Source organism: Sesamum indicum, linkage group LG11, assembly GCF_026168435.1.
Source record: "Sesamum indicum cultivar Baizhima isolate 11 linkage group LG11, ASM2616843v1, whole genome shotgun sequence".
In the NCBI taxonomy this organism is placed as follows: Eukaryota; Viridiplantae; Streptophyta; class Magnoliopsida; order Lamiales; family Pedaliaceae; genus Sesamum; species Sesamum indicum.
Genome location: NC_142667.1, coordinates 15,527,050 through 15,553,714, shown reverse-complemented (window position 1 = coordinate 15,553,714; position 26,665 = coordinate 15,527,050). Strand labels below are relative to the sequence as shown.

Sequence of the window (26,665 nt, the reverse complement as noted above, 5' to 3'; positions counted from 1 at the left end):
AACAACTTGGAGATCATGTCTTCCAGTTCTATCGTATATTTAAGTATTTATTTATTTTTATATCAAATTATTGTAATTTATTTGCCGTGGTTCGAGTTCATAATCTCGTATTATTCTTTTTAAGTGAATAAGTTGAGTTATTATGTAAATATTAGCCGATGACTAATTAAATAAATAATTAATCTCATTACTAATCGTATTCCATAATTGGCATTGCTTAAATATTGATACATACAACATGATTACATGTAATAAAATTACATAAATTTCACATAATTATATCACACTGCGTAGCCTAATCACATACAATTAATTACATAGCTGTAAGAGAATGGGGACTGTTTGGTTACAATGGTATTGGAGTCGGCCTAAGCCCGATTTTCCCGGCCGTAGAACAAAAGTGGGTGACTGATTTATCGAAACCCTTGGATTGTAGCAATACCAATTATCCACAAATTGGATTTTTCCCACCAAATTACGCTTTGCTTTGTCATAAATGCCCTCAAGCTATCCAATTATTTCCCAAATTGCTCCCCATCTATCCCCAACCTCTACTAATCACGTCGGGGAATAAAACGACTCATTTAATGCGTGGACGATTCTTGATCTTCCACGTGTCAACGTTGGGCCCACGTTTTCCCCATTTACCCCCCTGCCCCGCGCAGATAGCGCAGTCGCTGCGTACCCCCTCGTGTCAACCTATCTAAATTCTACTCTACAACTCGTAGTATATTTCAAACTCCAATTCAAAAAACAACACACACACACACTTCCGTCATTAATGTCCGCCTGCCTCCTCTTCACTCTCTCACCTGCTCCCCGTGCTTTCTCTCTCTAAAAGTATATGTGTATGTATGTATGCAGTAGGTACCTTTTTTTTCGGCTCTGCTACTGCTGTATGTATCGGCCAGCTCTCTTTCTCTCTCTTCTGTTCTGTGAGTAACGTATTCTTATTTCTTCTCACTCTGCTATGCTGCCATTGTATGTACAGGCGCGGAGTCTTTCTCTCTCTAGAATGTGTAAGAAAGATCTGCTTACGGAGATTTTTGGTTTTGAACTGTAGGATTTCAAAATGAGCTGAAGATAAGCTTAGGGTACGAATGGCGATGGTTTTCGAGGTGGTGTCGTGCTTTTCTCCGATAATTGCGATCTGATTTTCCCTCTTCTTTTGCTTCTTGGAAACTTCGTGCTCTTTTTGAAAAAGAAAAAGGTTTTCTTTCTTTCTTTTTTATTTTTTCTTTTTTTTGAAACTATATTCTTCTTCTTCTTTTTCGTCTGTCTTTTTGCTGTCCGCTTAATTTGAATTTTTCGGAAAAGAAAATGGAGAGAGCTCGACACAGGAAATCGAAAAGTGCTTCTGGCATTGAAGGTAATTTTTGTTTAATCTCTGGTGTCCATTTAGAAGGTTTGATCCTTCGCGAACAACCTTCGCCCTTTTTTTTTTTTGTTCTTATATGAGCGCGAGAATCCTAAGCTTGCTGCTGAATTTCGCCATACACATTTTGCTTTTTCTGAAGATATGTCTCATGTGGAGTGAAGGCGATTTAATTTGAATATACCATCTAATGGGTTAGGACTTCCGCTCTTATTTTCTTTTGACCACCGTGAAACATGGCTTTGAAGCAAAAACTCAGCACTTTTTTTTACCTGACCATTTTTGCTTTTACACAAAAATTAGAAGTTGAAGTTATTTCTTTGGTTTCCTTCATGGAACTTTAACGATGATATTATCTTCAAGATCTGAAATTCCAAGTCATTTCAGTCATCAAGCAGCAGAAAGGAATCTTTGTCGAGATGTTTAGTTATTTTTCCTGCTGCTTGGGAAGCGTGGAGTCCTATACGAGACTGAGTTGATTATAAGCATTGCCCGTGCTTTACTAAAGCCAGTTTTGTTGGCAAGTTGAATGAAAGAAACTTTTCTATAGTGGTATCAGCATAATTTTGTTCCTCTTTTGATTTTCTACTTATAAAGGGCTATAATTGCTGGGCCTAGTCTTAGAGAAGCTTCGCTATACTTATGATGAACCCCTCAAAATTTTGTTAGCCGCTAACTAAGTGCTCCTTCCCAATTTTCTACATGACTGTCCAAATATAGTTGTGGATATATTAATAGATAACCAGATTGAAGTTTTTTTTAATCCTCTCTTGGTTGATTTGGTTGCATTTTCCTGGACTGGTTTAAGACATATGCCTTCATAATGATAAGTGATCTTGATTTGCTTTGTCTTTTTGTTGTTCTGCTTTCTTTAAGAATGATAATTGAGAGATTCTGCTAGGACTTTATACCTGAAGTTGTATCTATACCTTGAAAGCAGATTAATTTTTGAATTGAAAACTAGGAATTCGACAGATCCAGCAGCAAAAAGCTGCTTCAAGATTGTCTTCAGATTCCCGTTCTTATATCGATGGAAGCCATAGGGATGATATGGTATGTGTTTACTTCTATTTCTGTTATTGAGTATTCAAGAGCTTGAGTTCTTATTTGATGATGTAATTGAGTTTATGAAGTGCTGCAGTGGCCCTAAAATTTGAAAACTTTTGGTTTGGCCTCCACAGTTTATGCTTGAGTTGGGGCAGAGGTCCTTAGGACGAGCCACTGGAATACCAATGAAGAAGTTACTGGCCGAAGAAATGTCAAAAGAAGTCGAATCCAAGAAGCGGTCGCCAAGTGTTATTGCCAGATTAATGGGTCTCGATGGCTTGCCATCCCCAAGGCATGTTCATAGACAACAGAAAAGGTATACAGACAGCTACCAACATCAAGATGCTTCAGTTAACGTCCAACGAAATAGCCAACTGTACGATGGCCGATCAAACAGGAGAAGCTCACTAGACCATCAAGAATTCAAGGATGTGTATGAAGATTTGGAAGCATCACACGTCGTCAATCGTCGTTGTTCTTCAAGATGGAGCGCTAGCTCAATTCTTACAAAACCTGAGATGGCACTCATACGGCAGAAGTTTATTGATGCAAAACGTCTTTCCGCTGATGAAATGCTTCAGGATTCCAAAGAGCTGGACGACACCTTAGAGATGCTGGACTCCAACAAGGACTTACTGCTGAAATTTCTCCAGCAACCGGATTCATTGTTTGTGAAGCATTTGCATGATCTACAAGTTGATCCTGGCAGTTCTCTTGGCAGTCGTATAGCGGTTTTGAAGCCATCAAATTCAGAGAAGTATGAAAGCAAAGCGAAAGCATGGAGATCAGAGAGAGATACTTCGAGCAAACACCAAGTCACTTCTCACCTGAAACGCAAAGATGGTCTTCTACTCGAACCTCACAATCGCCACAGATCTCATGTTTCTCGCAATTCATCAAGGATTCAACTAGAGGAGAAGAATGAGGATACGATTCTTCCTACGAGGATCGTTGTTCTGAAGCCAAACCTTGGTAAGATGCAGAATTCTGTTACATCTATTTCATCACCCGATCAGTCAAATGGTTATCTGCTGAGTTTCAAGAAAATCAAGGAATATCCTAGTGTTCGAGGTACTGAAAGTGTATCATCTAGAAGGAAAGATCCTCATATCTGGGGATTTTCCAAGGTCATGTCTAAAGAAGCTAGAGAAATAGCCAGGGAAATTACAATGAGGATGAGAGATGGCTGTGATGAGACCATGGATGCTAAGTCTACTGGGCATAGAGGATATGTAGGAGACGAGAGTTCCTACGATGCTAATGAAAGTGACTCTGATAGTGACTCAGAGGTGTTTAACTTGTCTTCTAGAAAATCATTCGATGATAATAAGTTGTGCAGATATCCATCTTCTCATTTGGGTGAATCATCTGTAAATAGGGAAGCAAAGAAGCGACTAACTGAGAGGTGGAAGATGACCCACAAATATCAAGACCTGGAAATGGTTAGTAAGGGAAGCACATTAGGTGAAATGCTTGCCTTACCTGATTCGGAAATAATGCCAAAACCTCAGGATGCTAAGATGAACCTTGGCAGGGCATGCGGCCCACCTGGTAGCAGTAATGAAAATGCGATAGGGGATGTTCCTTTAGGCATCAGTAGCAGGGATGGTTGGAAGGATGAAATAAGCAGAAATTCATCTAGATCGAGATCGGTTCCTCCATCTACATGTGGGAGAAGTCATAGAAGAAGCAGATATCAGGATGAGTTGGCTGAAGACAAACATCTGATGCATATTGACCCTGTACCTTGTGGTGGAAGTAATGTTACGAAGGGAAATCTAAGTCAAAAAGCAGATTATTCATATAAAGACTCGAAATCCAGGAGCAAGAAGCCTCTTCCATGTCAACACATATTCACTAAAGATGTGGACTCTTCATCAGAAGCCAATTTTGAGATTCAAATGGAGGCGAATACGAAAGACTTATCTGAACATCAATCCATGTTTCAGATGGCTGAAAAGGATGACACGTGTAAAAGTCCTGTATTTAATGTAATGATGATTGCTGAACCTGGAAGCACAACCTTGTCCCTGAAATCTTCTGAGTTGCTTTCGAAGCAGTCGTCTTCAGTTATGGATGGCGACAAAGCTGCTGTTCATGATCAAAAGGAGTCCAGTATCCAGGTTTGGATCTTCACTTCCCCTAAACAGATGTATTTTGTCCTCACCCTTCAATATCACAGGATATGTCGTCATGCATCTCATGTGTTATTTCTTTTCTCCTTCAAAAATTTCCAGTCCTCCAACTCCTCAATGTAGTTGGACCTGTTATTCATTTCTCTATTTCGTAGCATCTCATTTATTACTGCAATCTATTTTATTTTGTATGACATGCTTTCTTGTGCGAGTTCTGCCCCGTTTTATTGTGCATTTATCAAATAAATACCATAATTATTTTGGTATGTCACCATTTGAAGTATTTACTGGTATCTATCTGTAACTTTAATTATGTTGAATTTTTATGGTTAGAAGTGCTTCTTATCTTCTTGTAGTATTTTTTTTGCCCTTATAATACATCATTGTTTATTTCTTTGTTGTGACAATGAGCGTTCTTACATCAATTAGGCTGCTTTTATTGTTGAGATGTGGAATACCATACTAGTTACCTCTGAATGCTTTATTCATGTAATTGCTTTGTCTTTGTGATGTTTCAGGAACCATACGGACCACCTATACATGATTCTCCGTCCTTGCCGTGCCTTGGACCTGAGCCAGATTCTTCAGAAAGCTCTAAGGAGGCTGATCATCCTAGTCCCATCTCAGTCCTTGAGATGCCTTTTACAGAAGATACTTCATCTTCTGAAAGTTTTGAGAGAGTTAGTGCTGAACTTCATGGTATGAAACTTTCACTCTTCAACTGTAATAATTTTTGCAGAAATTCTTTGATATGCGTCCTTGCGTTATAGGAGATAGATCATATAGTTTTCTTACAGTATGGACAGAGAAGTAATTTTAACTACATGGACAGTCCAATCTCGTGGCCTGCATAATATTCACTAGGCCATTCTGCGTTCTGTTTTTGTTCAAGGATAATTACTTATGATGCTTGTTATGAAAACAATGATTAACATTTCAATTTTTCAAAATAATCAACTCATTCATGCTGAAGTAAGAACACCTATTTGGTGTTAGTTAGGAAGCACTCCTAAGTTAGAATCCTATTTAAAAGGGTCATTTTTTAAAAATTACCACGTTGTTGTGGAATCAGTGGGTTTCCTATCTAGCCATTTTGCCGTGGAATAGTTTATTTTCTGTTGCTCTGAACTACTGTCATGAGGAAAGTGCCTCTGGTATTCAACTCAGTAGTTATTATTTCCACTGCAAAGGTGGGTAGGTGAAATAATTCAACTCGATCTTGATTGTTCTTCGTCTGCACATTTTAATGATGTGCAGCTACACTTGCTTTTTCTGAGAGAAGTAAGATGGGTTCATTTTATTTGGTTGATGAATCATTCATTTACTTCAGCAGTTGACTGACCACAGAACCTCTTGTGAAGATACATTGAGCTTTACTAGATAGATGGTGTTTTCCTTATGATGGTCTTTTTTCTTGTACTAGATGCATTTTCGTTTAAGTACCCAAGTTTTCTTTCAATTGGTTCTTCCTCACTACAATGACGGATCTGTCCCATGTTTTTTAATCCTTTCGTTGCAGAACTCCGGATGCAGCTGCAGCTTCTCAAGATGGAGTCAGGCACATATGCCGAGTCCTCCACACTTGTTCCCATCGAGGAAGAAGTTGCGCAACTATCTCCGATTACTTCAGAAGAAAACTATCCACCTGAAGACAAAGGCTGGGAAATTTCTTATGCTCTTGACGTGCTAATCGAATCTGGCCTTGAAGAGTCCGAGTTGAATATGTTGAGAACAACATGGCACTCCCCACATTGCCCTCTGGACCCCAAGTTGTTTGACAACCTTGAGAAGAAATACAGTGATGACACAAGTGGATTAAGGTCCGAGAGGAGGTTGCTTTTTGAAAGAATAAATTCAGCAATCTTGGAGATATTCCAGGAGCATGTTGACATGTGCCCATGGGTGAGGCCAAAATTAGCAGGATTGAATTTAGAGTGGGAGAAAGACGGGGGAGGCGTTCGAGATGCTGCTCTTGAGAAGTTAATCAGCCAAGAACTCAGCAACGACGACATATCAGAGAGAGTTGTTGATAGGGAGATGTGGTGGTCGGATGGTAAAGGAGAAATTGAGGTAATAGGTAATGAAATTGAGAAATTGTTAATAGATGACATGATAACTGAGGTTGTATGTAACTAATAGTGTTAGCTTTTCGAATTATAAACTGGCGTAGGTGGGCTGCTAGTTGGTAATGTAGGCATCAATCAGCAGCCAGATGAAAAGCTTGGTCACAAGGAGAATCAGAATAAATCTTCAATTTAATCAGGGAGAGTTACTAGTAAATCCAATTATGAAGTCACGATTTGGAATTGCTATTCTGTATTAAATTAAAATAAAACCCGGTTAATAATCAAATACGGGGAAGAAGCAGCAGCCAGCAGCAACTTTACTTTCAATTACTACAATATGAAAGCCAGGCCGAAAATGTTGAACTAGGTGCTCTCGGGTCTGTGTCACAGTCACCTTGCCGGCCGGATGCGGTCTGGAACGGGAGGGCGCTGTGCTGGATTGAATTAGGCCCTGATTTTCTACATTTACAGGCCTGGCATTTGAATTGCGACAAACAAGCCCCAACCAAGGTTGTTCAGAAGCTTTAACTTATTTTTCTTTCCGAGAAAATCGGTTTTATATATTGCATATTCCTGTATGTATATTTCGGAGAAAGCCTTGGGTTTTAGGTTTTAGCCTTCGCATCATGATGTTATCTTAACCTAAGTTATTATTTATTTATCACGTTAAAATTGAAAAAATAATTGCCTTAGTATACTCTCTTTCGAAATCTTAACCATCTCAAAATTTTATACATAATTATGAATTGGAAATGAAATTTTAAAATTTGGTAGTTGTTAAATTATTCCCACACTCTATATTTTAATTTGATTTTCCCGTTTAATTTGATATTTATTTGAAGTTTATGATTTATTGTTATAATGATTTAATTATAATTTTGTGAGGTTAATAAGCATTTGATGATTACATTCGACATATTTATGCGATCCATTTATTATTCATTTTATTATACTACTTATGAGTTTTTAAAAAATCATTTAATTTTTTTATAACGATCAAATTCTTTACAACTATTCAAAAAGTTATTCATAATGTTTGGATTCGTTTTTTGAGTGTTTTATTGTGTTTTGTGGATATAGAGAGAGAAAAACAAAGATAAATAAGTGTGTGTTAGAGATAGTATGTATGTTTGGATTTATTTTTGGAGATAATTTAAAATAAGTATTGTATGTTTAATACTGAGTTTTGGAAGACAAAAATTACTATTTATTGTCAAATCATATCTTTTTTATATATATTTATATATATACGTATTTATGCAAACATTGATTATGTTTTGACTTGTATCGAAAATAAATTGAAAATGAAAACAAACATAGCGATTATGTTTTTTCATTCGGGCCGAGAAATCATCTTTCATTTGTAGAATTTTCATATTAGTTTTCAAAATACTTCTTACACTCTTTTGAGGGTTTGGGCAGTTTAGGTTTTGGTTTCATTGTGGTTGTACCGACAGGAGGAAAATACTTTAACGAGTTAACGGAGTTTTATCAACTATCAAATTTTTTTGTACTATAGAGTAAATATGAATCATGTTTTTGAAATAAAAGCATTTCCATGACTTGAATTTTTGGCGCATTACACCCAACACATACTAGTTGATAAAGAGCCATCAACTTTTAATCCATACTCCGAACATGTGACAAAGAACTGTAGCAGATCACCGCCGGAAAATCATCACTGGGCAAGAGGAGGGGGTGGCGGCCTTGGAATGTGTCTGCCGCTGGATGGTCCAGACGGCCGAATCGGCACTCCTTTCGGGAACTTCCCGAATATCATCTTCTGCTTAAGGAGGGGTTGTGCCGGTGGTGGAATGTTTCTATTGCCGGATGGACCGGACGGCGGAATGGGCACTCCTTTGGGGAGGCGTCCGATGACGAGTTTGTGGTGAGTGGGGGTTCCAGAAACCTGCAGCAGCATGGCCAGCAAAAGAGTGGCCTGAAACAACAAAATTATGGAGTGATTAACAGTCTTCTCCATCTTCTTGAATAATAATTTGATTTGATTTTGGTTTTCGTCTTCTGAGGTGCATTAAATAGGAATTGGAAGTCAAAGAGTGATGTGGGTGTCGTCGACGTCATGATGATGTGGGTCCAAATTCATTAATGCTGCCGATGATTTGTTCTTAATTACAGGATTATTAAGTGGACTCAAATTTGCTGACTTTATATGGAAATTCAAGCTGTCAAATTCAACCCTAAATTTCATATTCACACCCCAATTTTATTCATAAATAATTAAAATTGGAGTTCGAATTTTATTATTAATATCTTATTGATAATTCAGTAATTAGAAATGACTCAATTAGTATTTAAATTTTATTTTTAACACGTACTCAATTGATTTTATTCATTTATTTATATGTAATCTTTTTTTATATAATGATAGTTATACAGTTAGATAATAAATAATAAATATACCTAAAAAATTTGAATAGAATTTAACCAATATTTTGTTTTTATTTGAACCATTTGACTTTCATTTTTAGTATTTGAGTATTATACTTTATAATAATATTTCACTAATTTATTATTTTTTACTCACTTTATTTGTTAATATTTATAAGATAACTCATTAATTAGCAATTAATTATATTAAAAGTAAATTTCAAAATGCATTGCAATTATAGAGAAGATGAATTTGCATTTTAAGTTTTGAAATTTAAAATCTAAAATTTAAACCTTTCAATCTAAATTTGAGTTCTATCAAATTTAAATCTTGATTAAATGCAAAAAAAAGCAACTTTTTGACTACGAAAATTCTATTCCTCAAGACTCTTGACTATTTCTATATATATATATATATTTGGAATTAATAAAAATAGTAGAAAGTACCAAAATAATAATATATCATAATCTTGATTACCAAATATAAAAATGAAAGTAAGTTGGTCCAAATAAAGAAATAATGAATCCAGATTTATGCAAATTTTTTTTTGATGGATTTATTATTTTTAATTCTAATCACTACAAAAAAATCATTTTATTCGAACACCTTTTGTAATGATTTTTTATTTGATTTTTGTAACGACCTTTTTATTTGTATTAATTTTTGTAACGAAAAGGCCTGCCGCGGCTAAACAAGGCGTTACAAAATATTTGTAACGGTTTTTTACAATTTGTAACGGTAATTGGAATGGCATCTAGTGATGGTTACAAACTTGGTGACATGAAAAAAAATAAATTTAGAACTGCTTTTATAACGGCTCTATTGAATTTGATTTAATTGTTATTATAATAGCCTTTGCCACTACTTTTTCGAGCTCAAGTTGAGCCTTGCCACCCCTACACACACATATATATCTATATATATATATATATATATATAACAATATCAATATCTACAATTCACTAATTAGGAGGGAGAGTCGATAGGGGATGGGCGTCGGCATGATCGACTCCCAAACGAGAGGTTTGCAGTACGCACATGGGCCTATTTCATAGGCGGCCATCGACTGATGCAGCTTGTAACATGATTAAGTCTCATAATATGAATTATTATCCGCTTTAACCACAGTTTATAGATTTGTTCTTGCAAATACGCTTCATTACTGATAAAAGAATTAGAAATTTATAAATCACACAAAACATTCTTGTTTACATACAATTAATACAATATGCATGACAACGTTACTTCTAAACTTCTCATTTTCTTTTTAGTAAGTAGGATGAAAAAAAATTCTTTCTTGAACAATCTTATAAGATTTTCCTTCTTTGAAATGGCAGAACTAATATAGCAAGAATCGAAATAAACGATCTTTTTTTCCTACTCATTAATGAATGGAAGAGATAGAGTAGTTAATACTGTTTAAAGTTTTAGTACATAAATCAAACACGAGACTCATGTACTTAAAGTTTTTACACCATTTTGTGCTTCCAGATCCAAACATATGACATAAAAAACAAGGTATTCCAATAGTACATTATTGTTAGACATCATCGTTACTTAGCAAACAAAGATGGTAGAGGTGGCCGAATGTTGGAATTGCCAGATGGACCAGATGCCGGAATTGGTACTCCTATTGGCAACCTCCCCACCATTATTTTCTTTTGAATGGTGTTTTTGTTGTGATATAGACCAGGTGGCGGATAGTTCCTTCTGCTGGACGGAACGGAAGGAGGAACGGGCACTGTTTTTGGCAGCTTTCCCAATATCATTTTCTGCTCAATTGTGGTGTCACTGTGACGGTACGAAGGATTGGATGGTCCAGAGACAGGAATAGGCCCTATTGGTAGCCATTGAAATATCAGTTTTTGCTGATTAATGGTGGCTCCTGAAACGAGCATGGCTAGCAGAACAAGTGTAAATGACAAAATTTGAGTTGTATTCATATTTTCTTGGGTAATTTGATTTCACTCTTTTAAGTTGAGGTTCATATGTGCTTTAAATAAGAAGGGAAGGAAGACAAAGAGAAACAATGGTATCCATCTGAATTAACTGTGACCCATGATCTAAGATTTTAACATTAATATTGTATATCTTTGTCCCACGATGTAAGATTTTAACATTAATATTGTATATCTTTGTCCCACGATGTAAGATCTTACGATAAAATTTTGAAAATTATATTTGAAATCTCTTTAAAAAATGAAATAAACACAAGACTTATCTTTTTTAAGTTTACAGCTACTTTCAGTGAAAATGATCATGGGATATGAATCTAATTATAACTAACGTATTTTTGAAGAGAGCTTAAATACGTCTTTTTTAAAATTTCAAACGTCTAATAACAAATGAAACGCAACCGTCACTAACTATATGTATTTAACAATCTCACTATATATTAGTGATTCACTAAATTACATTGCATGGCTTGACTAATTCTTTTGGTGATTCATCTCATTCAGGCAACAATTATCAATTAATTCTCTTATAATTACTAGTTATTAACATATATCATATGTTGCGTGATGCATAATTCTTCAATGTTTTAGCATTAATTTTTTCTTTTTTCCTATTCTAAAATAATGTGTAAATAAATAAAAATTTTCAATGAATTTTTTATTATGAAAATATTGATGTAGAATCTTGATTACTAAAAATAAGCTCTAATTCAATATTTATATGTAGATTGGCTCTTTAAATGGATGGTGACGATTAATCTTAATAGTATAGCAAGAAGCTCTAAAAAACTTTTCCAAAAGTATTCTAAATACTATAAGAGCTTCTAAATTCATATATAGAACTTTTCTAAAAAAATTCTCAGCTTCTATATTTGTCTAAAACTTTGCACCACAAATTTCTGTATTTATGTAAAATATTTTACTTTTTTTAACATCTTAAGTTTGTGTTGTATTTAGTATTTTTAATAATAATCTTTAATACTTTCGTAGATCCTTTAATTTTGGAAGTTGTTCGTATATGTACATTCTCTCGATCTTTTTTAGAAAATTGAAATAAAGATTTTAAATATCCTATCAATTTTAAAAATTTAAAATTTAAAACTACTGATGATTGGTGTACATAGATATGTAAGAGAGGGAGATGACAATTAATTTCAATTAATTCGGGTATAAGATTAATTAATTATTCATAATAGTAAGATCATGATGAGATTAATTCTTATTAAAATTTCTAGATCTATATATTACCTTAATATATTAATCAAACTTTAGAAAAATTACATACCCTACAGATGTGGGAAATATAAATAAACGATGTATATGAATTTAATTGATTAAAAAGCTAGTGAAATAGAATGGTTATTTAAAAAACAAGAAGTATTCGAAATTGAGTAGATGCATTTTGCAGTAAATGCTTCAGATATGGCCACATACATATGTATATGGTAAGGGGTATGCATACACAGATGGCCAGATTGGAAGCACTTTGCAGGTTACACCATATTCAACAACCAAAAAACAGATGGATTAGATAAGAAAGGAGGACTAAGCTAGCTTGCTACTTTGCTAGCTACCCATCAACAAAACATAAACCCTAAATACTGACAAATTCAGACACGACTAAAAAAAGAAGAGAAAATTCTCTACTTTATAAACAAAATAAATGAATACCAATTACCAGTTCTCCGGGCTAAGCTGCCTGCAAAGTTCCAAATAGGTGAGATACAAAACCCTGTCTTTGGCTCCGGTTCGATGATTCCTGGTATGCTTGCAGAAATACTTGAGGTCAGACAGCTTGCAGCACCCCACCATTTGACCTAGCAACAAGAACAGCCAGTTGATGGACTTCTTCTTCGTCAAGATGGGCTTCACGCAGTTGTGTTGCTCGCAGTAATTGCAGTTGGGTAGGCTCGGATCCATCCACGCCTCCGGCGCCCTCTGTCGCATTTCATCTATATTCTTCATGATGAACGTGGCCACTTCCGCGAATTTGTTCTGTAAGTCGTACTCCAAATCGTACTGTCTCTCGCACCTCCTGCATTGGACCTTCCCCCTGATCGTCTTTAGGCCTTTCCCTATTAGGTATTGGAGGTTGTGTATCGTGGCCCGTTGCGCGGTGGCCCACGGATACGGCGGGGTGATGTTCTCGCTCTTACCTGGTCGGAGGGTTTGAGTAGAGGATCGTCGTCCCACCCGCCTCGGGCGTGATCGCCCTATAATCGTACTGTCTCGTTGAGGAGGAGCTGCTGCAGGGTTCTGGACGACGAGCTGAGACGGTGGTTGGGTGTTGGAGGACGGTGGTGGGAAGGGAGGTGGTGGGGTGTTGGAGGACGGTGGTGGGAAGGGAGGTGGTGGGGTGTTGGAGGAGGGTGGTAGGAAGGGAGGTGGTGGGGTGTTGGAGGACGGGGAGGAAGGCGGGGAGAGGGAGAGATTGAGGAAGTCTGCATTGTGGACAGTGGAGGGATCTTGAATGGGAAATGGAGGCAGAAGAGGGTTGATGATGTTTGAATTCAGGATTGCCATATGGAATGAGTAGTGGAGAAATCTCTCCTAAGTTGGAAGAAGAAGAGTGGGGTTGAGGAGATGGTTTCTAGTTGAGGAAAATAGGAAATAGTGTATAGTGATGAAAATTAAATCCATGACGGGGGACTATTTATCTTTGCAATCTCCAACTGTTTCACAGTGAAATTCGGATCTCTACTCAAACAAATTCCACACACATATATGCATCTCTCTTTCTGTCTATATATATATAAACACTAATTCATACAAACAAACCCTACCAGTTATATAGTTCATTTGTGTTAGAGGAAACAGTCATCCATATCATCTTGTGGGATCTGCAAATTCTTTTAGGTACTTAAAGGCTGGTGCAAGATTTTAGATGAACAGTTAAATTCAAAGAATCATTGTTAATTATTAATTACGTTTAATTAGCCAAAATCCAGTCTGGGTACTTGAGATAAAGTAATTATTATAGAGACACAAACCGACCTTAGCTCAGTTGGTAGAGCGGAGGACTGTAGTGGGCAACACCTGATAGCTATCCTTAGGTCGCTGGTTCGAATCCGGCAGGTCGGATTATTTTTGGTTAATTTTTGCAACTTAATTGTGTGTTTGGATTGGACTGCAGCTGACTACAATCTTGGGCGGATTAGACTCAGTTAATGCCTTAATGCTACTGCCGCCATCCTCGCCATCACTAATTCATACCTAACTTCACTTTTCTTCAGCTTTGACTCTACTTACTTTTCACTTTGTGGCAAAGTTATAGAATTAAATTGCGAAAATTAATTCATATAAGATCAACAATGCCACCCTACATAAGTTACAGGACTAAAATTGTATTTTTTCTTAAATCGTACACTAATCACATGACAAATGTACGACACTCGCCATATAATTGGCTTTGTCTGGCCAAACCCATTCCGATTAGAAATTCCTGCAAAGAAAAGTTGTGTTGCATCAACACACACACCAAATTACATGCCAAACCGAGCAAATTATGAGTTGAAACAAAAGAGCTGCAGTAGTCTTTTCTTCACAATCTTGAATTCAAGAACAAATTGCACAGAATCCCTCGTGAATGAATTTACAATGGTTTGGCCAAGATGGTACTAAAAGAGAAGCCCATTATCTATGGCCTAAGCACCAGCTCCTTTGTACTCATTCTTGAATCCAGAGTAGTCATGGCTCATATTAACTACTGGTGTAGTGGATGATGGTACTGTTGGAGACCAGAGTTGGGCATTCTTCACCTTAGATATGCTCGAGAGCACCTCCAACGGTGTTACGTTCCCTGTCACCGTCACCTTTTTTGCTGCAAAATCTATGTTGAAAGATGTCACCCCTGCACATTAACATATATGATTAATACTGATGAGTATTAATTACAACAACTTCCCATCAAAGACTTACAGAACATTTATATATTACGACATTTTGCTCCAACATATAGTAATATAGGGAATGTTTCTGTAATTGCAAAGGAAAGGATATAGTCAATGATGATACTATATCTGAGGTAAAGTTGTGGTAATTACACCCATAAAAGAGCCTGGGAGTCAGTCATATTTTAAGACATAACAGCAGGTAACTAATTAAGGATTATCACAGAGTTGATGATGTAATTCTAACTCTTGTAAGGAGATGTTTGTATGGAAACATTAAAGCAGCTGAGAAGCATCTATGGTCCGCTAACACCCACCCACTGTTCCTCTAAACTATTGATGTAGCAAAAGGAGTTAGATAGGATAAATGAAAAGATGACAAAAGAAATGCTGACCAATAACACACCTTCCATTCTAGATATATGTTTTCTCATTTTCCTTTCACAGCCTCTGCAGTGTAATGACACTCTCAGAACAACCACCTGGGACAAAACAATCCATCAAACCTGAATTTTAGCACCTTAATTTTTAACAGAACTAATTAAAAAGTTTCCATGCACTAATAAGTTTGCATATATAGAGACTGAAACAAGACCTGGTCTGGAGAGGCAGATGATTCATTTGTCTTCTCAGCAGGCGCCTTACACTTGGATATTTCATCAGGAAATAACTTAAGGGCCGGATCCATATCTGATATACCGTTGATGACAACTTTGTCACTCAGCAAATACCTAGTAGAACCATGAGGGCTGATGAAGTCACCAGGCTTGGTGCAGCCCCAGCTCTTCCTTCCAACAGCAGAGGTCTGACTGCTGACTTTTGTTGTCTTTTCACCATCAACATCACTCTTCTTGGCTTGACCAGAATTTTCCTTAAGAGTGGTCTTCTTGTTTTTCTTCTTGTGGTGATTTCTTTGAGGTTTTGGGGTGATAGGTGGCTGATGAGAAGTATTAGTGCAAGGAGGGAGTTGTGTGGCAGTTCTTCTTGAGTCTGTGATAATGGGATTGTATCGGTCGATGGCTGGGCCGCTGCCGAGTGTAACAGAGGAAGAGGAAGAAGAAGCTTGATCCATGCTAAGGCATATGGCTGTTGCAGCTTGTGATGCACAGAGTACATCTATTCCTTTCATCTTGAGAAAGTTTGCGGGGAGATATGGTAATGGTTTAGGGAATCAGAATTGTTGGGGCAAAGAGAGGAAAAGGGAGTGCTTTTGAAGCTAGATTCTTGGTGTGAGACTGTGAGGCCTTGAGATTTGAGGTTTTATCCTGGTGAAGAATTTTTGTATAGTGGTAAATATTGAGGTGAAAAAGGCAGAACAGGGTTGTCTATTCAAATAGATCATTTATTCATCAGTATCAAGAAAAATAATAGCATATAAGTATTTCCTAATATTCTGTGTTGGGTATTGTCTGTTTTAATTAGAGTTTATCACGAAATTACCATTTAAAAAACACGATCTACTAACAATTGAACTTTGTACTTAAATGTTGTTGTTCAAACTTTACAACAAGGTTTGCATTTTTGCATATACGACGACAGACATGAATTAGTGGGTGAAATTAGGATGAATTTGAACAAGGAAAATTGGAGATTAATGAGCCCAAGAGGGACACTGACACCAGTGGTCTGGATTCCCTGCAAGATTCAGCGACAGTTCCCCTAATAATTTACTAACCCATATGTCGCTGGAACAAAAATTTATTCATCCCAACAATCTTTTTTCACTGTTATTTAATGTTGAACAGTTGGCATGACCTACATGTCTGACCAAATATAAATATAAAGGGACTTCTTCAGAGGTAAACTGTGCATGAATTTAAGAGCTTGCGACGGACATCAGACAGAAGCAACGGTTAAATTATCCACCATTCGCCACGCTCTCTGTTACTCTTATTTTTACAGTGTTGTGTAGGTTAAACATTGTTTTCCTGAAAATTACTAATACCAGAAATTATGTCAGTTTTTCATGTGTCCTGCAGGCTGTTTGCTGGGGACATTGTCCAATCAGACTCATGACAAAAACATACACTCACTAGGAAAAGCGAAGTGAGGAAAATTGCAATGCTGCATGGCTTTAATTCTTTTCCACCTTTAGGGCCTATCTATTTTTTGGCAAAAGCAAAGTTCTTTTACTTCTATATATAAACAAGAATAAGAATCATTAGAAACTGTGTTGAGATGCCTTTGGAACATATGCTTCTTGGATTGAAAAGAAATCATCTGGAAAATTCTCCTTCCTTGTGGATGGAGGAGATATTGAGCCTCTATTGACTTGTTCATCCAAGAGTACGCAGTATTAGTTATTAATGGTCCAGAAATCCGTGGAATCAGATGCCCTTTCTGCATTTTTTTTTTTTTTTGCTTTCCCTACTTGTTTTTCTTCTCATTTCTTTGACTTTAAATGCCCTCCAACCAGGCCAAGTTCAATGCTCTTACATAGAGAAAGCTACTAAAACACCAAAAGTTTATGTGGATAAAAACATTGGATTCATGGTCCGAGACTTGTATCCCCCAAGTGATATAAATGTCATTACACAAATGAGCATAACTGTATTTTCATGTGAAGAAGCTTAAGCCAATCTTACAAAAATTCTTGAAATGGAAAAAGAGTTGGTAACTTGTAATGATCTGATGTATTTTGTAGATTTTTTCAGTTATAGAAAAGAATTAAATAAAGATATCGATGCAGTATAGCAAGTGGAATGACTAACATGCAGAAGATGCTTTCATTCTATACATACTATTTCCTCCGGATTTATTAGTTTCCTTTTCCTTCATCTTCATTCAAGATACGGTTTCGGAAATCATTGACCATTAGAGGCAAACCCTCACGCAAGGAAATCTTGGGCTCCCAGTTGAGAAGCTCCTTTGCTTTACTGATATCTGGCTTCCTCTTATGAGGATCGTCATCAGTGTTTGGTTTGAATTCAATCGTTGCACTAGGGTCGATAGTTTCTTTGACGACCTGTTATTTCAGGGGAAACAATAACTCATTTGCACAAAATGAAAAGGATCTAAACTTCTTAGATTACCTTAAGAAAAGAAGTATGTTATTCATTGAGAAAAAAATATACGTAGGACAAACCTCAGCAAGCTCTAACATCGTGAATTCTCCTGGGTTACCCAAGTTGAATGGGCCCACATGCTCACCTTCCATCAACGCCACCAACCCATCAACCTGACACCAAGAAGATGCATGTCTAAACATCATCCATCATAGAGGTGATATACTTCTCACTTCATTTCAAAGTCTTCATCAAGGAACTCAGTCAACGGTATCATCAATATGAATGGAGACACGTACACAGCATGGTGCAGGAACACACTGGAGTATGCATGAGTGTGTTTGTATGTGTCTCTATCTTTCTTACAGTAGAAGCGAAGATTTAACAATGAAATAAAAGCAAAAAGAAACCTTAGCACAATGCAAATAATGCCCAAATACTCTGAAATTTATTATATCAAACAGTTGAGATTGAACAGGTAAACTTGCACATGCAGCATCAGTTGAGGTATTCACTTGTTAGATGCCAAAGTTTAATATTAGTTGAGGGGGTGACTCAGTGCAGGTTAGTTTTCTATAAGGACAGGTCAATAAGGACAAGACAACATGACATACCAAGTCAGACACATATTGGAAGCTTCGTGTTTGTTTCCCGTCTCCATACACTGACATTGGTTGTTTCCTTATAGCCTGTATAGCACAGCTAGGTAATAAGAATATGCCATCAATACAAAGCCTAATCATTGAAAATACCAAATGGAAGAAACCTGTGAAACAAAGTTACTGACGACACGACCATCATCTAGACACATACGAGGCCCATATGTATTAAAAATACGTGCAATGCGCACCTGCACAGGAAAAAAAAACATGGTCAGATACAAGTACAACCATCCAAATCAAATTTCAATCATATATTTGCAGTAGGAAACATGTAATTTATGGGATTTCTCATTTCATTAATAAAGACTTTCTTGTTGGGCTATATAGTTTGTCAGCCTAAGCACTTCTGTATCTAAAACATGGTTACAGTAGCAGCAAATTGCTATCCACATGGTGAAAATAATGGTCCATTTGGCCTGTGATATAATTCATAACACACACATTAAACACCCATTCCCAGTTGGACTCAATATAGTTCCACTCTGTTGTGACAGACAAACTATCCAACCACACAGCTTAGAGTTTAACAAGGGGCAGTGTATTGGTAGACATATTACCTCAACACCTGCACCACGATGATAGTCCATAGTTAAGGTTTCAGCTGTTCGTTTCCCTTCGTCATAGCAACTCCGTACCCCTAATTATGTCAAATTATTCAATCAGAAACTCCTGACAAAAACACATAATCAAAAACAAAGAAACAGATGATATTCAGAATGCTGTCACTCACCAATTGGGTTTACATGTCCCCAGTACGTCTCCTTTTGTGGATGCTCAAGAGGATCTCCATATACCTCACTTGTACTAGTGAGAAGGAACTTGGCCCCAATTCTCTTTGCAAGGCCCAACATATTAAGTGTACCCATCACATTTGTCTTTTAATCACATGTCAAGGGACTCAACCAATACAATAGAATAAAACAACTGCAACGCAATCACTTCAAGAATTTTTTCTTTGTCTTTCAGATTACATACAAATAACATAGAGAGATTCCATAACTGCACTAATGATTAGCGTGAGAACATACATCTACTGTGCAATAGAACACACTCAGCCAGACAAGATAATTTGATCAAACAGCAAGCATCATAATAAAATCCTGGAAATGTTAATGCATAACTCATTGAAAACATAAAATTAACCAAGAAACAGGAAAAAGAAAACATATAAATGACATATATCCATCGTAATTATCATTGATCTAAGATGCCAGTTAACAATTGATCAAAGCTTCGTAACCCAAAAGCAACAATCAGCTCAAATTCATGGCAGTAAAAACCGAAAAGAAGGATATGATAGTCTTGACAGGATTATACTTATAATGCACTGGAGAGGCGGGGCAAGCCAAATGGTAGATCTGATCCACCTCCAACAAAATCGGTTCAACAACATCATGCCTAATCAATTCAAACCTAGGATTTCCAAACAAATGCACCAAATTATCCTTCCTCCCAGTAAAAAAATTATCAACGACAATCACATCATCCCCTCTGGCAATCAGCTTATCCACCAAATGACTCCCGACGAACCCCGCCCCGCCGGTAACAACAATCCTATTCCTCTTCCTCCCTATCCCCACCGGAATTCTCCCCACCCCACTAGCGTACCTATAATTATTACGAGTGCCCAAATTATGCTCATAATTGGGATCCTGATAACGAACTGAGGATTCGCGGTTGGCAGAGAAAATGCGGGGAGGTTGATCGGCGGAAGGGGTGGCGGAAGAGAGAGGGTTGACGGAAGGCTGGAGAAGGAAGAAAATGGAGCCGATTAAAACGCCGACGAAGATGAAGAGAAGGCGCTGCTCTCTGAGGAGGTAGGTGAGGGATCTGGGGAGGGATCTGATGTGTTTCTGGGACTTTGGGGAGTAGAGTTTGGGGGTGTGGGAGATAGGCATTGTTGATTGCTTGTGCAATTGCTTCATGGCTGGTGAATTTGCAAGAAATTCTCAGGGTTTTTTTATCTCATGTGCAGTGGAGAATGAAGTGAGGGAGAGAGGAAAAGTGTCTTGACGGTTGAAAGGGGAATGAAGTGAGGGAGAGAGGAAAAGTGTCTTGACAGTTGAAAGGGGAAGGATGTGAGAGGCTGTTGCTGATAGGCCCATTTTAGCGACATATGGCCTTTCCTTCTTAATCAAATCTTACCATATAATAAAATTAATCTTAAAATAATCCTATTTCTAGGGTTCAAGACATAGTCCACACCCGCCTTCAAAAAGCATAAACGACCACAGTGGGAGTCGAACCCACGACCTTCTGATCCGAAGTCAGACGCGCTAATCCACTGCGCTATGCGGTCTCAGTTATCCACCAATCTCCTTGGACTATATAAGAGCTATGTTCAGATCTATCAATTACATTTAGCTATTGAGTTAAATTACAGTCACTTTTTCTGAAATTCAGCATAGTTATAAATATTTTTTTATTATTTAAAAAGTTATAAATACTCCTTTAATTTTATGATCCATTTAATAACGAGACCATTCAGTTAGTTTCCTTTAGATTTTCATCCAAATTTTATTGTCAACTTATCAAAATGCACTTTTAGTTTATAAATTAAAATTTTATATAATTTTTAGAATTTTCTAAAGTACTTTTATAGACTAATATTCTCTATGGAATATTTATTTCATCCACCCTCAAATTTGGTTTTACATTTTCTCAAATAACTTTTTTTTTTTCAAAATCAACAAAGGTAAAATTGTAATATCCACTTCACCATTTAGGAACTGCATAATTATTTTTTATTTAAATGGGATACTTATAATTATTCAAATAACGAATAATTATTTATAATTATGTCAAATTTCAGAAGAAAAAAAAAAGTTGTAATTTAACCCTCTTTTGGCTGCTTAATGAAATTCTATAATATATATATATAAAAAAAAAGAGTATGAAAAACACATAAATTTATATTAATTGAAATGCGTATATTATATGCTAAGTGTTAGTAATTATGTTAGCCTTTTTTCCGTTTAGACCAAGAAATAAAGAATACGCAAGTTGTGAAAGTCAAAGCCAATGCTATTTATCACTCCATTATTTGAAACCCCCATGGCCATGACATGCTTTTTCCTACCACATATATATTTCATAATTGGAAAACACAATGTATTGGTAGCAGCACTTACCACGTTCATTTCCCTACACTAACCTATACCTCAACTCGGTCCCTGCACCACCCCACCTCACACTAAATCAATCCCCACCATACACATGCATCTTTTTCCTTCTTACTTAGCTAATTTTATCATTTGGGAACAAAAATATTCATGATTCTTATAGCCTATAGCTACACCCAATTTGTTGAATTTGGACTGCTATCTTTGACATATATACATGTAATTAAGGATAACTTATAACGATCTCTCCTAATATTTGACATAAATACAAAAACCTTCTTATAAAAAAAATTATCAATTTTGCTCGCTGTATTTTTTCATTTTTTTTTTAAAAAAATTAAAACTTATAAAAAAAATCAAATGGAATGGATGAAAAATTTTAAAAATTATAAATAAATAATCAACTTAGTCCATAAAAAAAAATAAAATTATAATTTTTAATCCATAAGGGCATTTTAGTCGGTTCACCATAAAAATGAATGAAAACCTAATGGATTGGGCCAATTGTTAGATGACCGTTAAAAAATCAAGGAGGTATTGGTAATTTTTCAAACAACGAGGGGTATTCATAATTATGCCAAACTTTAGGGGAGGTCGTTGTGATTTAGCGAATGATTAATTAATTAAACCACTTTTTCTTCTCATTCTCAATTTAACAAACTCCTTTGTCAACAAATTAATAATACAAGTTTAGTCGAGTCTCTCTAATTGCCTGATCAACTATACGGAAAATTAATTAATTGTGTAGCAACATGGCATAAATTGCAAGTAGGGTACGTACATGTATAATGTACTTGTATTGACGAAGTTTTGTTAAATTGGTAAGATTGAGGTCCCATACTTACAAAGTTGTTGGTTTGAACTCTCTCTATATATACACTCTGACCTTGTGCTAGAGTGGAAGGACAAAGTCAGAAATGGGAAATCGGCCTACATCACTAGTAATTAACTATCCTCAAAAGTCAGAGCATTTGAGTACGTAAAAGAAATTAGGACAAATTCACCGCCCCTAAAATTAATAAATAAAAGTTGAGGACTTAATGAAGTACACTTTTCTGTAGGTGTACGGAGTTGAAAGCCAGAAATTCTAATTATAAATTCAAACTGATGACTCTAGCTTCCTGATATATTTACTAAGAGCGGTTATCGACATCATTTCACATCTTTATACATTTCTTAATTTTTTAATGAGATATTGCTCGAGTGATAAAGTTGGGGCATTACAGCTAAAAGGTTGTGAGTTCGGATTTTACGAATTTGCATGTAGACATTTTATAACAGTTTATTGTTTTTTGTATCATTTGAATGTATTTGTTGATTTGAATTATTGATATATTAATCAATATTTGAATTTAAATATATTGAATGATGTAATGAATAAAAAAAATTCAACCCAAATTATTGCATGATTTGAGTTTTGTAAAGTGGAATAAAACTAAAAAAATTAATTAATACACAAGTAAGGAGTTAATTAAAACATACATGTTGATAGCATAACCATCTTAACTATATCACTATCTTGTAGTACTTTAAAACAAAAAAGAAACGAACATTGCATCTTTTTGGGCAAAGATGTCGTAAATACAAACAGATAATGTTCCTGATTGACTTGTGTTTCTAGAAATTATTGAAATGTGCCCAATTTTATCATTAAAGTATAAAATAGAGAAAACAAGAAAGAGTCAATATACAGATAGCCTAGTCTAGTGTCAATTAGATTTATGGATCTCTTATCATATTTTAATATTAATATTGATATCATTATACCAATAAGTGGTTTGTAAAATGTATATATATATATATAATTAAATTAATAAAATTATATATAATACATGCATGAATGCATTATTATTTATATTATTATTATTATTATTATTACTACTACTTAGTGCTGAGTCGTGCGTCAATACAGATGCGTCCTTTTCTTCTCCTTTAAAACCGAAAAATCAAGACATGTTCTAAAAAGTCCCATCCAAACAAGTCTTTATTACACACTTTAAAGGTCCGGCCTCCTGCATGCACCCCTCTCTCTCTTTATATACAACCCCCCACTCTGATTTTGTTTGAAAATCCCAACCAAATATCCTCTAAACTTCCCTCCCCACAGAGATAATGCCCAGAAAAGGGGTGACAAGTTTTTGCTTTTCCCCGAAACCGTCTTCCTCTACCCATTCTCTTCCACGTTTCGCGTTTTCGCCGTCTCAGCCCAGCTTATCTGAGACGGTGATGGATCGGACTCTTGCTACGGTTGAGTCCACAATCATGAAATGGGATCCTCAAACCACAACCGTCGGCCGAATCACTTCTCTCTTCCACCACAACCGGAGAGAGGCCAGGGACTTCATTCAAGCCGTCAACAGGTTGCAGAAGGCTATGCATTTGCTGCTTACGGATAACTCCACCTCTTGTAAATTAGCCCGCGCCAAAAGTTTGATGCAAATCGCTATGAAAAGACTCGAGAAAGAGTTCTACCAGATTCTGTCCATGAACCGGGCCCAGCTCGATCCGGAATCGGTCTCCACTCGGTCGTTGCGCACCTCCAGTACATCCGACTTCGAGGAGGAGGATGACGATTGCGTCAGAGTAGGGAACGAGATGATTTCTGAAATTGAGGACGCTTCAACTCTTGCAATGGAGGATTTGAGATTGATCGCTGAATGCATGGTTTCTTCTGGTCACGCCAAAGAATGTACGCAAGTATACAAAATCATTCGGAAATCGATTGTTGACGAAGGCATTTACAGGCTTGGAGTGGAGAAATATACCTCTTCGCAGATTCATAAGATGGATTGGCAAGCTCTGGAGTTGAGAATTCAGAGTTGGCGTAATGCCGTGAGAATTGCAGTGAAGACTCTCTTCAATGGAGAGAGAATTCTCTGCGATCACGTCTTCGCGAGTTCCGATTCGAACAGAGAGTCGTGCTTTACGGAAATAACGAAAGAAGGAGCCATGATTCTGTTTGGCTTTCCCGAAAACGTGGCCAAAAACAGCAAAAGATCGGCGGACAAAGTTTTCCGACTACTAGACATGTACACCGGGATCTCCGATCACTGGCTGGAGATTGACTCCATTTTCTCCTTCCAGTCAACGATCACCATCAAATCGCAGGCGCTGACTTCGCTCATCAAGCTCGGGGCGTTCGTAAAAGCTGCATTAAATGACTTCGAATCGGCTGTTCTGAAAGATTCCACGAAATCGCCGGTCCTCGGCGGCGGAATTCATCATCTGACAACCGAGGTGATGACTTATCTCTCAATTCTTGCCGATTACAGCAACATTTTGTCAGACATCTTAGCCGATTCCCCTCCACCTGCGAAGCACTCATTCCCGTACTCTTACTTCGGGTTTCCAGATTCCGATGAATCTCCAGCGCCGCCTGTTTCCCTCAAAATGGCGTGGCTGATATTGGCTCTCCTCTGCAAACTCGACGCAAAAGCCAAATGCTACAACGATGTGTCTCTAAGTTACCTTTTCCTCGCCAACAATCTCCAATACGTCGTCGCCAAGGTTCGGGCCTCAAATCTGGAATATCTCCTGGGCGATGAATGGCTCACGAAGCACGAATCTACGGTCAAACAGTTCGCGGCAAACTACGAACGACATGGATGGGGCGACGTCATCGACTCTATTCCTTCTAATCTCACGGCTGCAGATACCCCAGAAAAGATCAAGGAAACCTTCAAGAAATTTAATACGTCATTCAACCAGGCGTACAAAAAGCAGTCTCTGTGCGTCGTACCACATAGAAAGCTCCGAGATGATATAAAGGCTTCTATCGCAAGAAAGATAGAACCATTATATCGCGAATTTTATAGTTCACACCGTCTAAGGATGCAAAGAGCGAGAAATTCGGTATCTGTTGTCAGATTTGCCCCTGAGGATGTGGGACATCATATCTCAGTTATGTTTTTCGGAACTGAGGAGTGAGGGGGTGATTCGTCATTTCAATTGTCCCCGCCCCGCTCATACTCTCATTGGACTAGCGTAGAACAAGACATACGTGCAAATGTATTCATTTTAAGAATGTATTATTTCCAACTTCCTTCTAATATTTGGCAAATCATACAACATTCAACATTGATGTTGATAGAGGAACTAGTTATATATTAAGGAAAAGGTCAAAAATGCCCTTATTAGGGTAAAAATATCAAAGGAACACAGGATCCGTGCACATATAGTCGGGTCGGGTCGGGTCGTGATACCCGACTGATGCGTTTTATCATACCGCCATATGATCTATGATAATAAAGCTTTTAGGATGACGCCACGTGACCCATTTAGTATAGTATATTTGGGCATATACATATTCCCATTTTAGAGCATTTATAGTATGACTCATTTATTACCTGAAATCATAAATTTCGTACTCGAACTGACTTGAGCATCATAGGATCTTAGTCGAGAACGAACTCGAATAGCCTAATGTTTTTGTTTCTTCTCAAGGTCCATTTCGATATCTGGGAGAAGTATTATAACCTCGGGACCTACATAAGGCAGATCGCATATTTCGACCCAAATCAAATGTGTATAAATCTTGTATACCTTAAATACCTGTAATATAATTGTTTTAAATTCAAATTTTTAGCGTGATTCTATAAAGTCATATAATACCGTATTCTTGGCTCAAAACTATAAATACCTTCTCATAATTGACATACAGGAAAATTAGATTAAGAATCCTTGGTCGTTTAATTTTTCTAATTTGATCGTATGGCCACTCTCACCAACCGTAACCTAAGTTATAATTTTAGGGAAGCAAGAAATCTTCCTTCCAAGTCCGGCAAGAAGTTGCAAATGGTACGGAAAATTCTTACGAAATTAAGTTCGATCGAACCAAATCAATTACAAAATAATTATGTTATATTTATTATATAATTGATCACTGTACTATAATTGTATGTCAATCACACAATAAATATATTATACAACTTATAATATAATTAATTCAAATTCCAACAAACAGTTTGAATTTACAATTTCTCCATATGGGACTTAGTTTTGTCCTCAAAGTAATTGCTT

At 36.7% G+C, this 26,665-nt stretch overlaps 4 protein-coding genes, 2 non-coding genes and 1 pseudogene across 9 annotated transcripts; 3 read left to right on the top strand and 4 right to left on the bottom strand.

Annotated features, from left to right (window-relative positions):
• Nucleotides 1–671: 671 nt before the first annotated feature.
• On the top strand, nt 672–6,819 carry TRM19 (afadin). Of its 4 annotated transcripts, none has more exons than XM_088875756.1 (6): nt 672–935; nt 1,064–1,369; nt 2,340–2,428; nt 2,557–4,545; nt 5,076–5,256; nt 6,077–6,819. In XM_088875756.1, the coding sequence occupies exons 2-6, from the start codon at nt 1,321–1,323 to the stop codon at nt 6,691–6,693; spliced, it is 2,925 nt and encodes a 974-aa protein (XP_088731882.1). In that variant the 5' UTR covers nt 672–935; nt 1,064–1,320; the 3' UTR covers nt 6,694–6,819. The 4 variants fall into 4 exon arrangements, with proteins under 4 accessions (XP_088731882.1, XP_011094799.1, XP_020553382.1 ...); XM_011096497.3 differs by having other exon boundaries at nt 673–935; nt 2,351–2,428; XM_020697723.2 differs by having other exon boundaries at nt 673–935; nt 2,316–2,428.
• Nucleotides 6,820–10,410: 3,591 nt separating this feature from the next.
• Nucleotides 10,411–13,702, bottom strand: LOC105174400 (uncharacterized). Its single transcript, XM_011096495.3, has 2 exons — nt 12,646–13,702; nt 10,411–10,849 (listed from the first exon to the last, which is right to left on the bottom strand). The coding sequence occupies exons 1-2, from the start codon at nt 13,488–13,490 to the stop codon at nt 10,801–10,803; spliced, it is 894 nt and encodes a 297-aa protein (XP_011094797.1). The 5' UTR covers nt 13,491–13,702; the 3' UTR covers nt 10,411–10,800.
• A 254-nt stretch (nt 13,703–13,956) lies between these two features.
• Nucleotides 13,957–14,048, top strand: TRNAY-GUA (transfer RNA tyrosine (anticodon GUA)). Its single transcript is given in 2 exon segments — nt 13,957–13,993; nt 14,013–14,048. It is a non-coding gene; the product is annotated as a tRNA-Tyr (tRNA).
• A 195-nt stretch (nt 14,049–14,243) lies between these two features.
• Nucleotides 14,244–16,130, bottom strand: LOC105174399 (protein SODIUM POTASSIUM ROOT DEFECTIVE 2). Its single transcript, XM_011096494.3, has 3 exons — nt 15,453–16,130; nt 15,264–15,339; nt 14,244–14,817 (listed from the first exon to the last, which is right to left on the bottom strand). The coding sequence occupies exons 1-3, from the start codon at nt 15,984–15,986 to the stop codon at nt 14,612–14,614; spliced, it is 816 nt and encodes a 271-aa protein (XP_011094796.1). The 5' UTR covers nt 15,987–16,130; the 3' UTR covers nt 14,244–14,611.
• A 1,191-nt stretch (nt 16,131–17,321) lies between these two features.
• Nucleotides 17,322–20,606, bottom strand: LOC105174398 (UDP-glucuronic acid decarboxylase 1). The gene is made up of 7 exons (XM_088875800.1): nt 19,805–20,606; nt 19,255–19,399; nt 19,082–19,161; nt 18,629–18,712; nt 18,477–18,551; nt 17,943–18,035; nt 17,322–17,822 (listed from the first exon to the last, which is right to left on the bottom strand). Exons 1-7 carry the CDS (start codon nt 20,447–20,449, stop codon nt 17,616–17,618), a joined length of 1,329 nt encoding a protein of 442 aa, XP_088731926.1. The 5' UTR covers nt 20,450–20,606; the 3' UTR covers nt 17,322–17,615.
• Nucleotides 20,607–20,749: 143 nt separating this feature from the next.
• On the bottom strand, nt 20,750–20,823 carry TRNAR-UCG (transfer RNA arginine (anticodon UCG)). The gene has a single exon. It is a non-coding gene; the product is annotated as a tRNA-Arg (tRNA).
• Nucleotides 20,824–23,643: 2,820 nt separating this feature from the next.
• On the top strand, nt 23,644–25,727 carry LOC105174397 (exocyst complex component EXO70H1 pseudogene; annotated as a pseudogene).
• Nucleotides 25,728–26,665: the final 938 nt, after the last annotated feature.

Bases quoted from the DNA above. Each gene is read 5' to 3' on its own strand.
- LOC105174398 (XM_088875800.1), bottom strand. From the start codon at position 20,449: ATGAAGCAATTGCACAAGCAATCAACAATGCCTATCTCCCACACCCCC. The intron at 18,713-19,081 runs GTAATATGTCTA...TTTCCTGTGCAG, and splicing joins ATCGTGGTGCAGGTGTTGAG to GTGCGCATTGCACGTATTTT. The intron at 18,036-18,476 runs GTATGTCATGTT...TCTTGGTGTCAG, and splicing joins TCCAATATGTGTCTGACTTG to GTTGATGGGTTGGTGGCGTT.
- LOC105174399 (XM_011096494.3), bottom strand. From the start codon at position 15,986: ATGAAAGGAATAGATGTACTCTGTGCATCACAAGCTGCAACAGCCATA. The intron at 15,340-15,452 runs GTCTTGTTTCAG...GTTTTGTCCCAG, and splicing joins CATCTGCCTCTCCAGACCAG to GTGGTTGTTCTGAGAGTGTC. The intron at 14,818-15,263 runs GTGTGTTATTGG...GTTAATGTGCAG, and splicing joins ACATATATCTAGAATGGAAG to GGGTGACATCTTTCAACATA.
- TRM19 (XM_088875756.1), top strand. From the start codon at position 1,321: ATGGAGAGAGCTCGACACAGGAAATCGAAAAGTGCTTCTGGCATTGAA. The intron at 4,546-5,075 runs GTTTGGATCTTC...GTGATGTTTCAG, and splicing joins AAAAGGAGTCCAGTATCCAG to GAACCATACGGACCACCTAT. The intron at 5,257-6,076 runs GTATGAAACTTT...CTTTCGTTGCAG, and splicing joins AGTTAGTGCTGAACTTCATG to AACTCCGGATGCAGCTGCAG.
- LOC105174400 (XM_011096495.3), bottom strand. From the start codon at position 13,490: ATGGCAATCCTGAATTCAAACATCATCAACCCTCTTCTGCCTCCATTT. The intron at 10,850-12,645 runs GTAATTGGTATT...GGCTACCAATAG, and splicing joins CAGCTTAGCCCGGAGAACTG to GGCCTATTCCTGTCTCTGGA.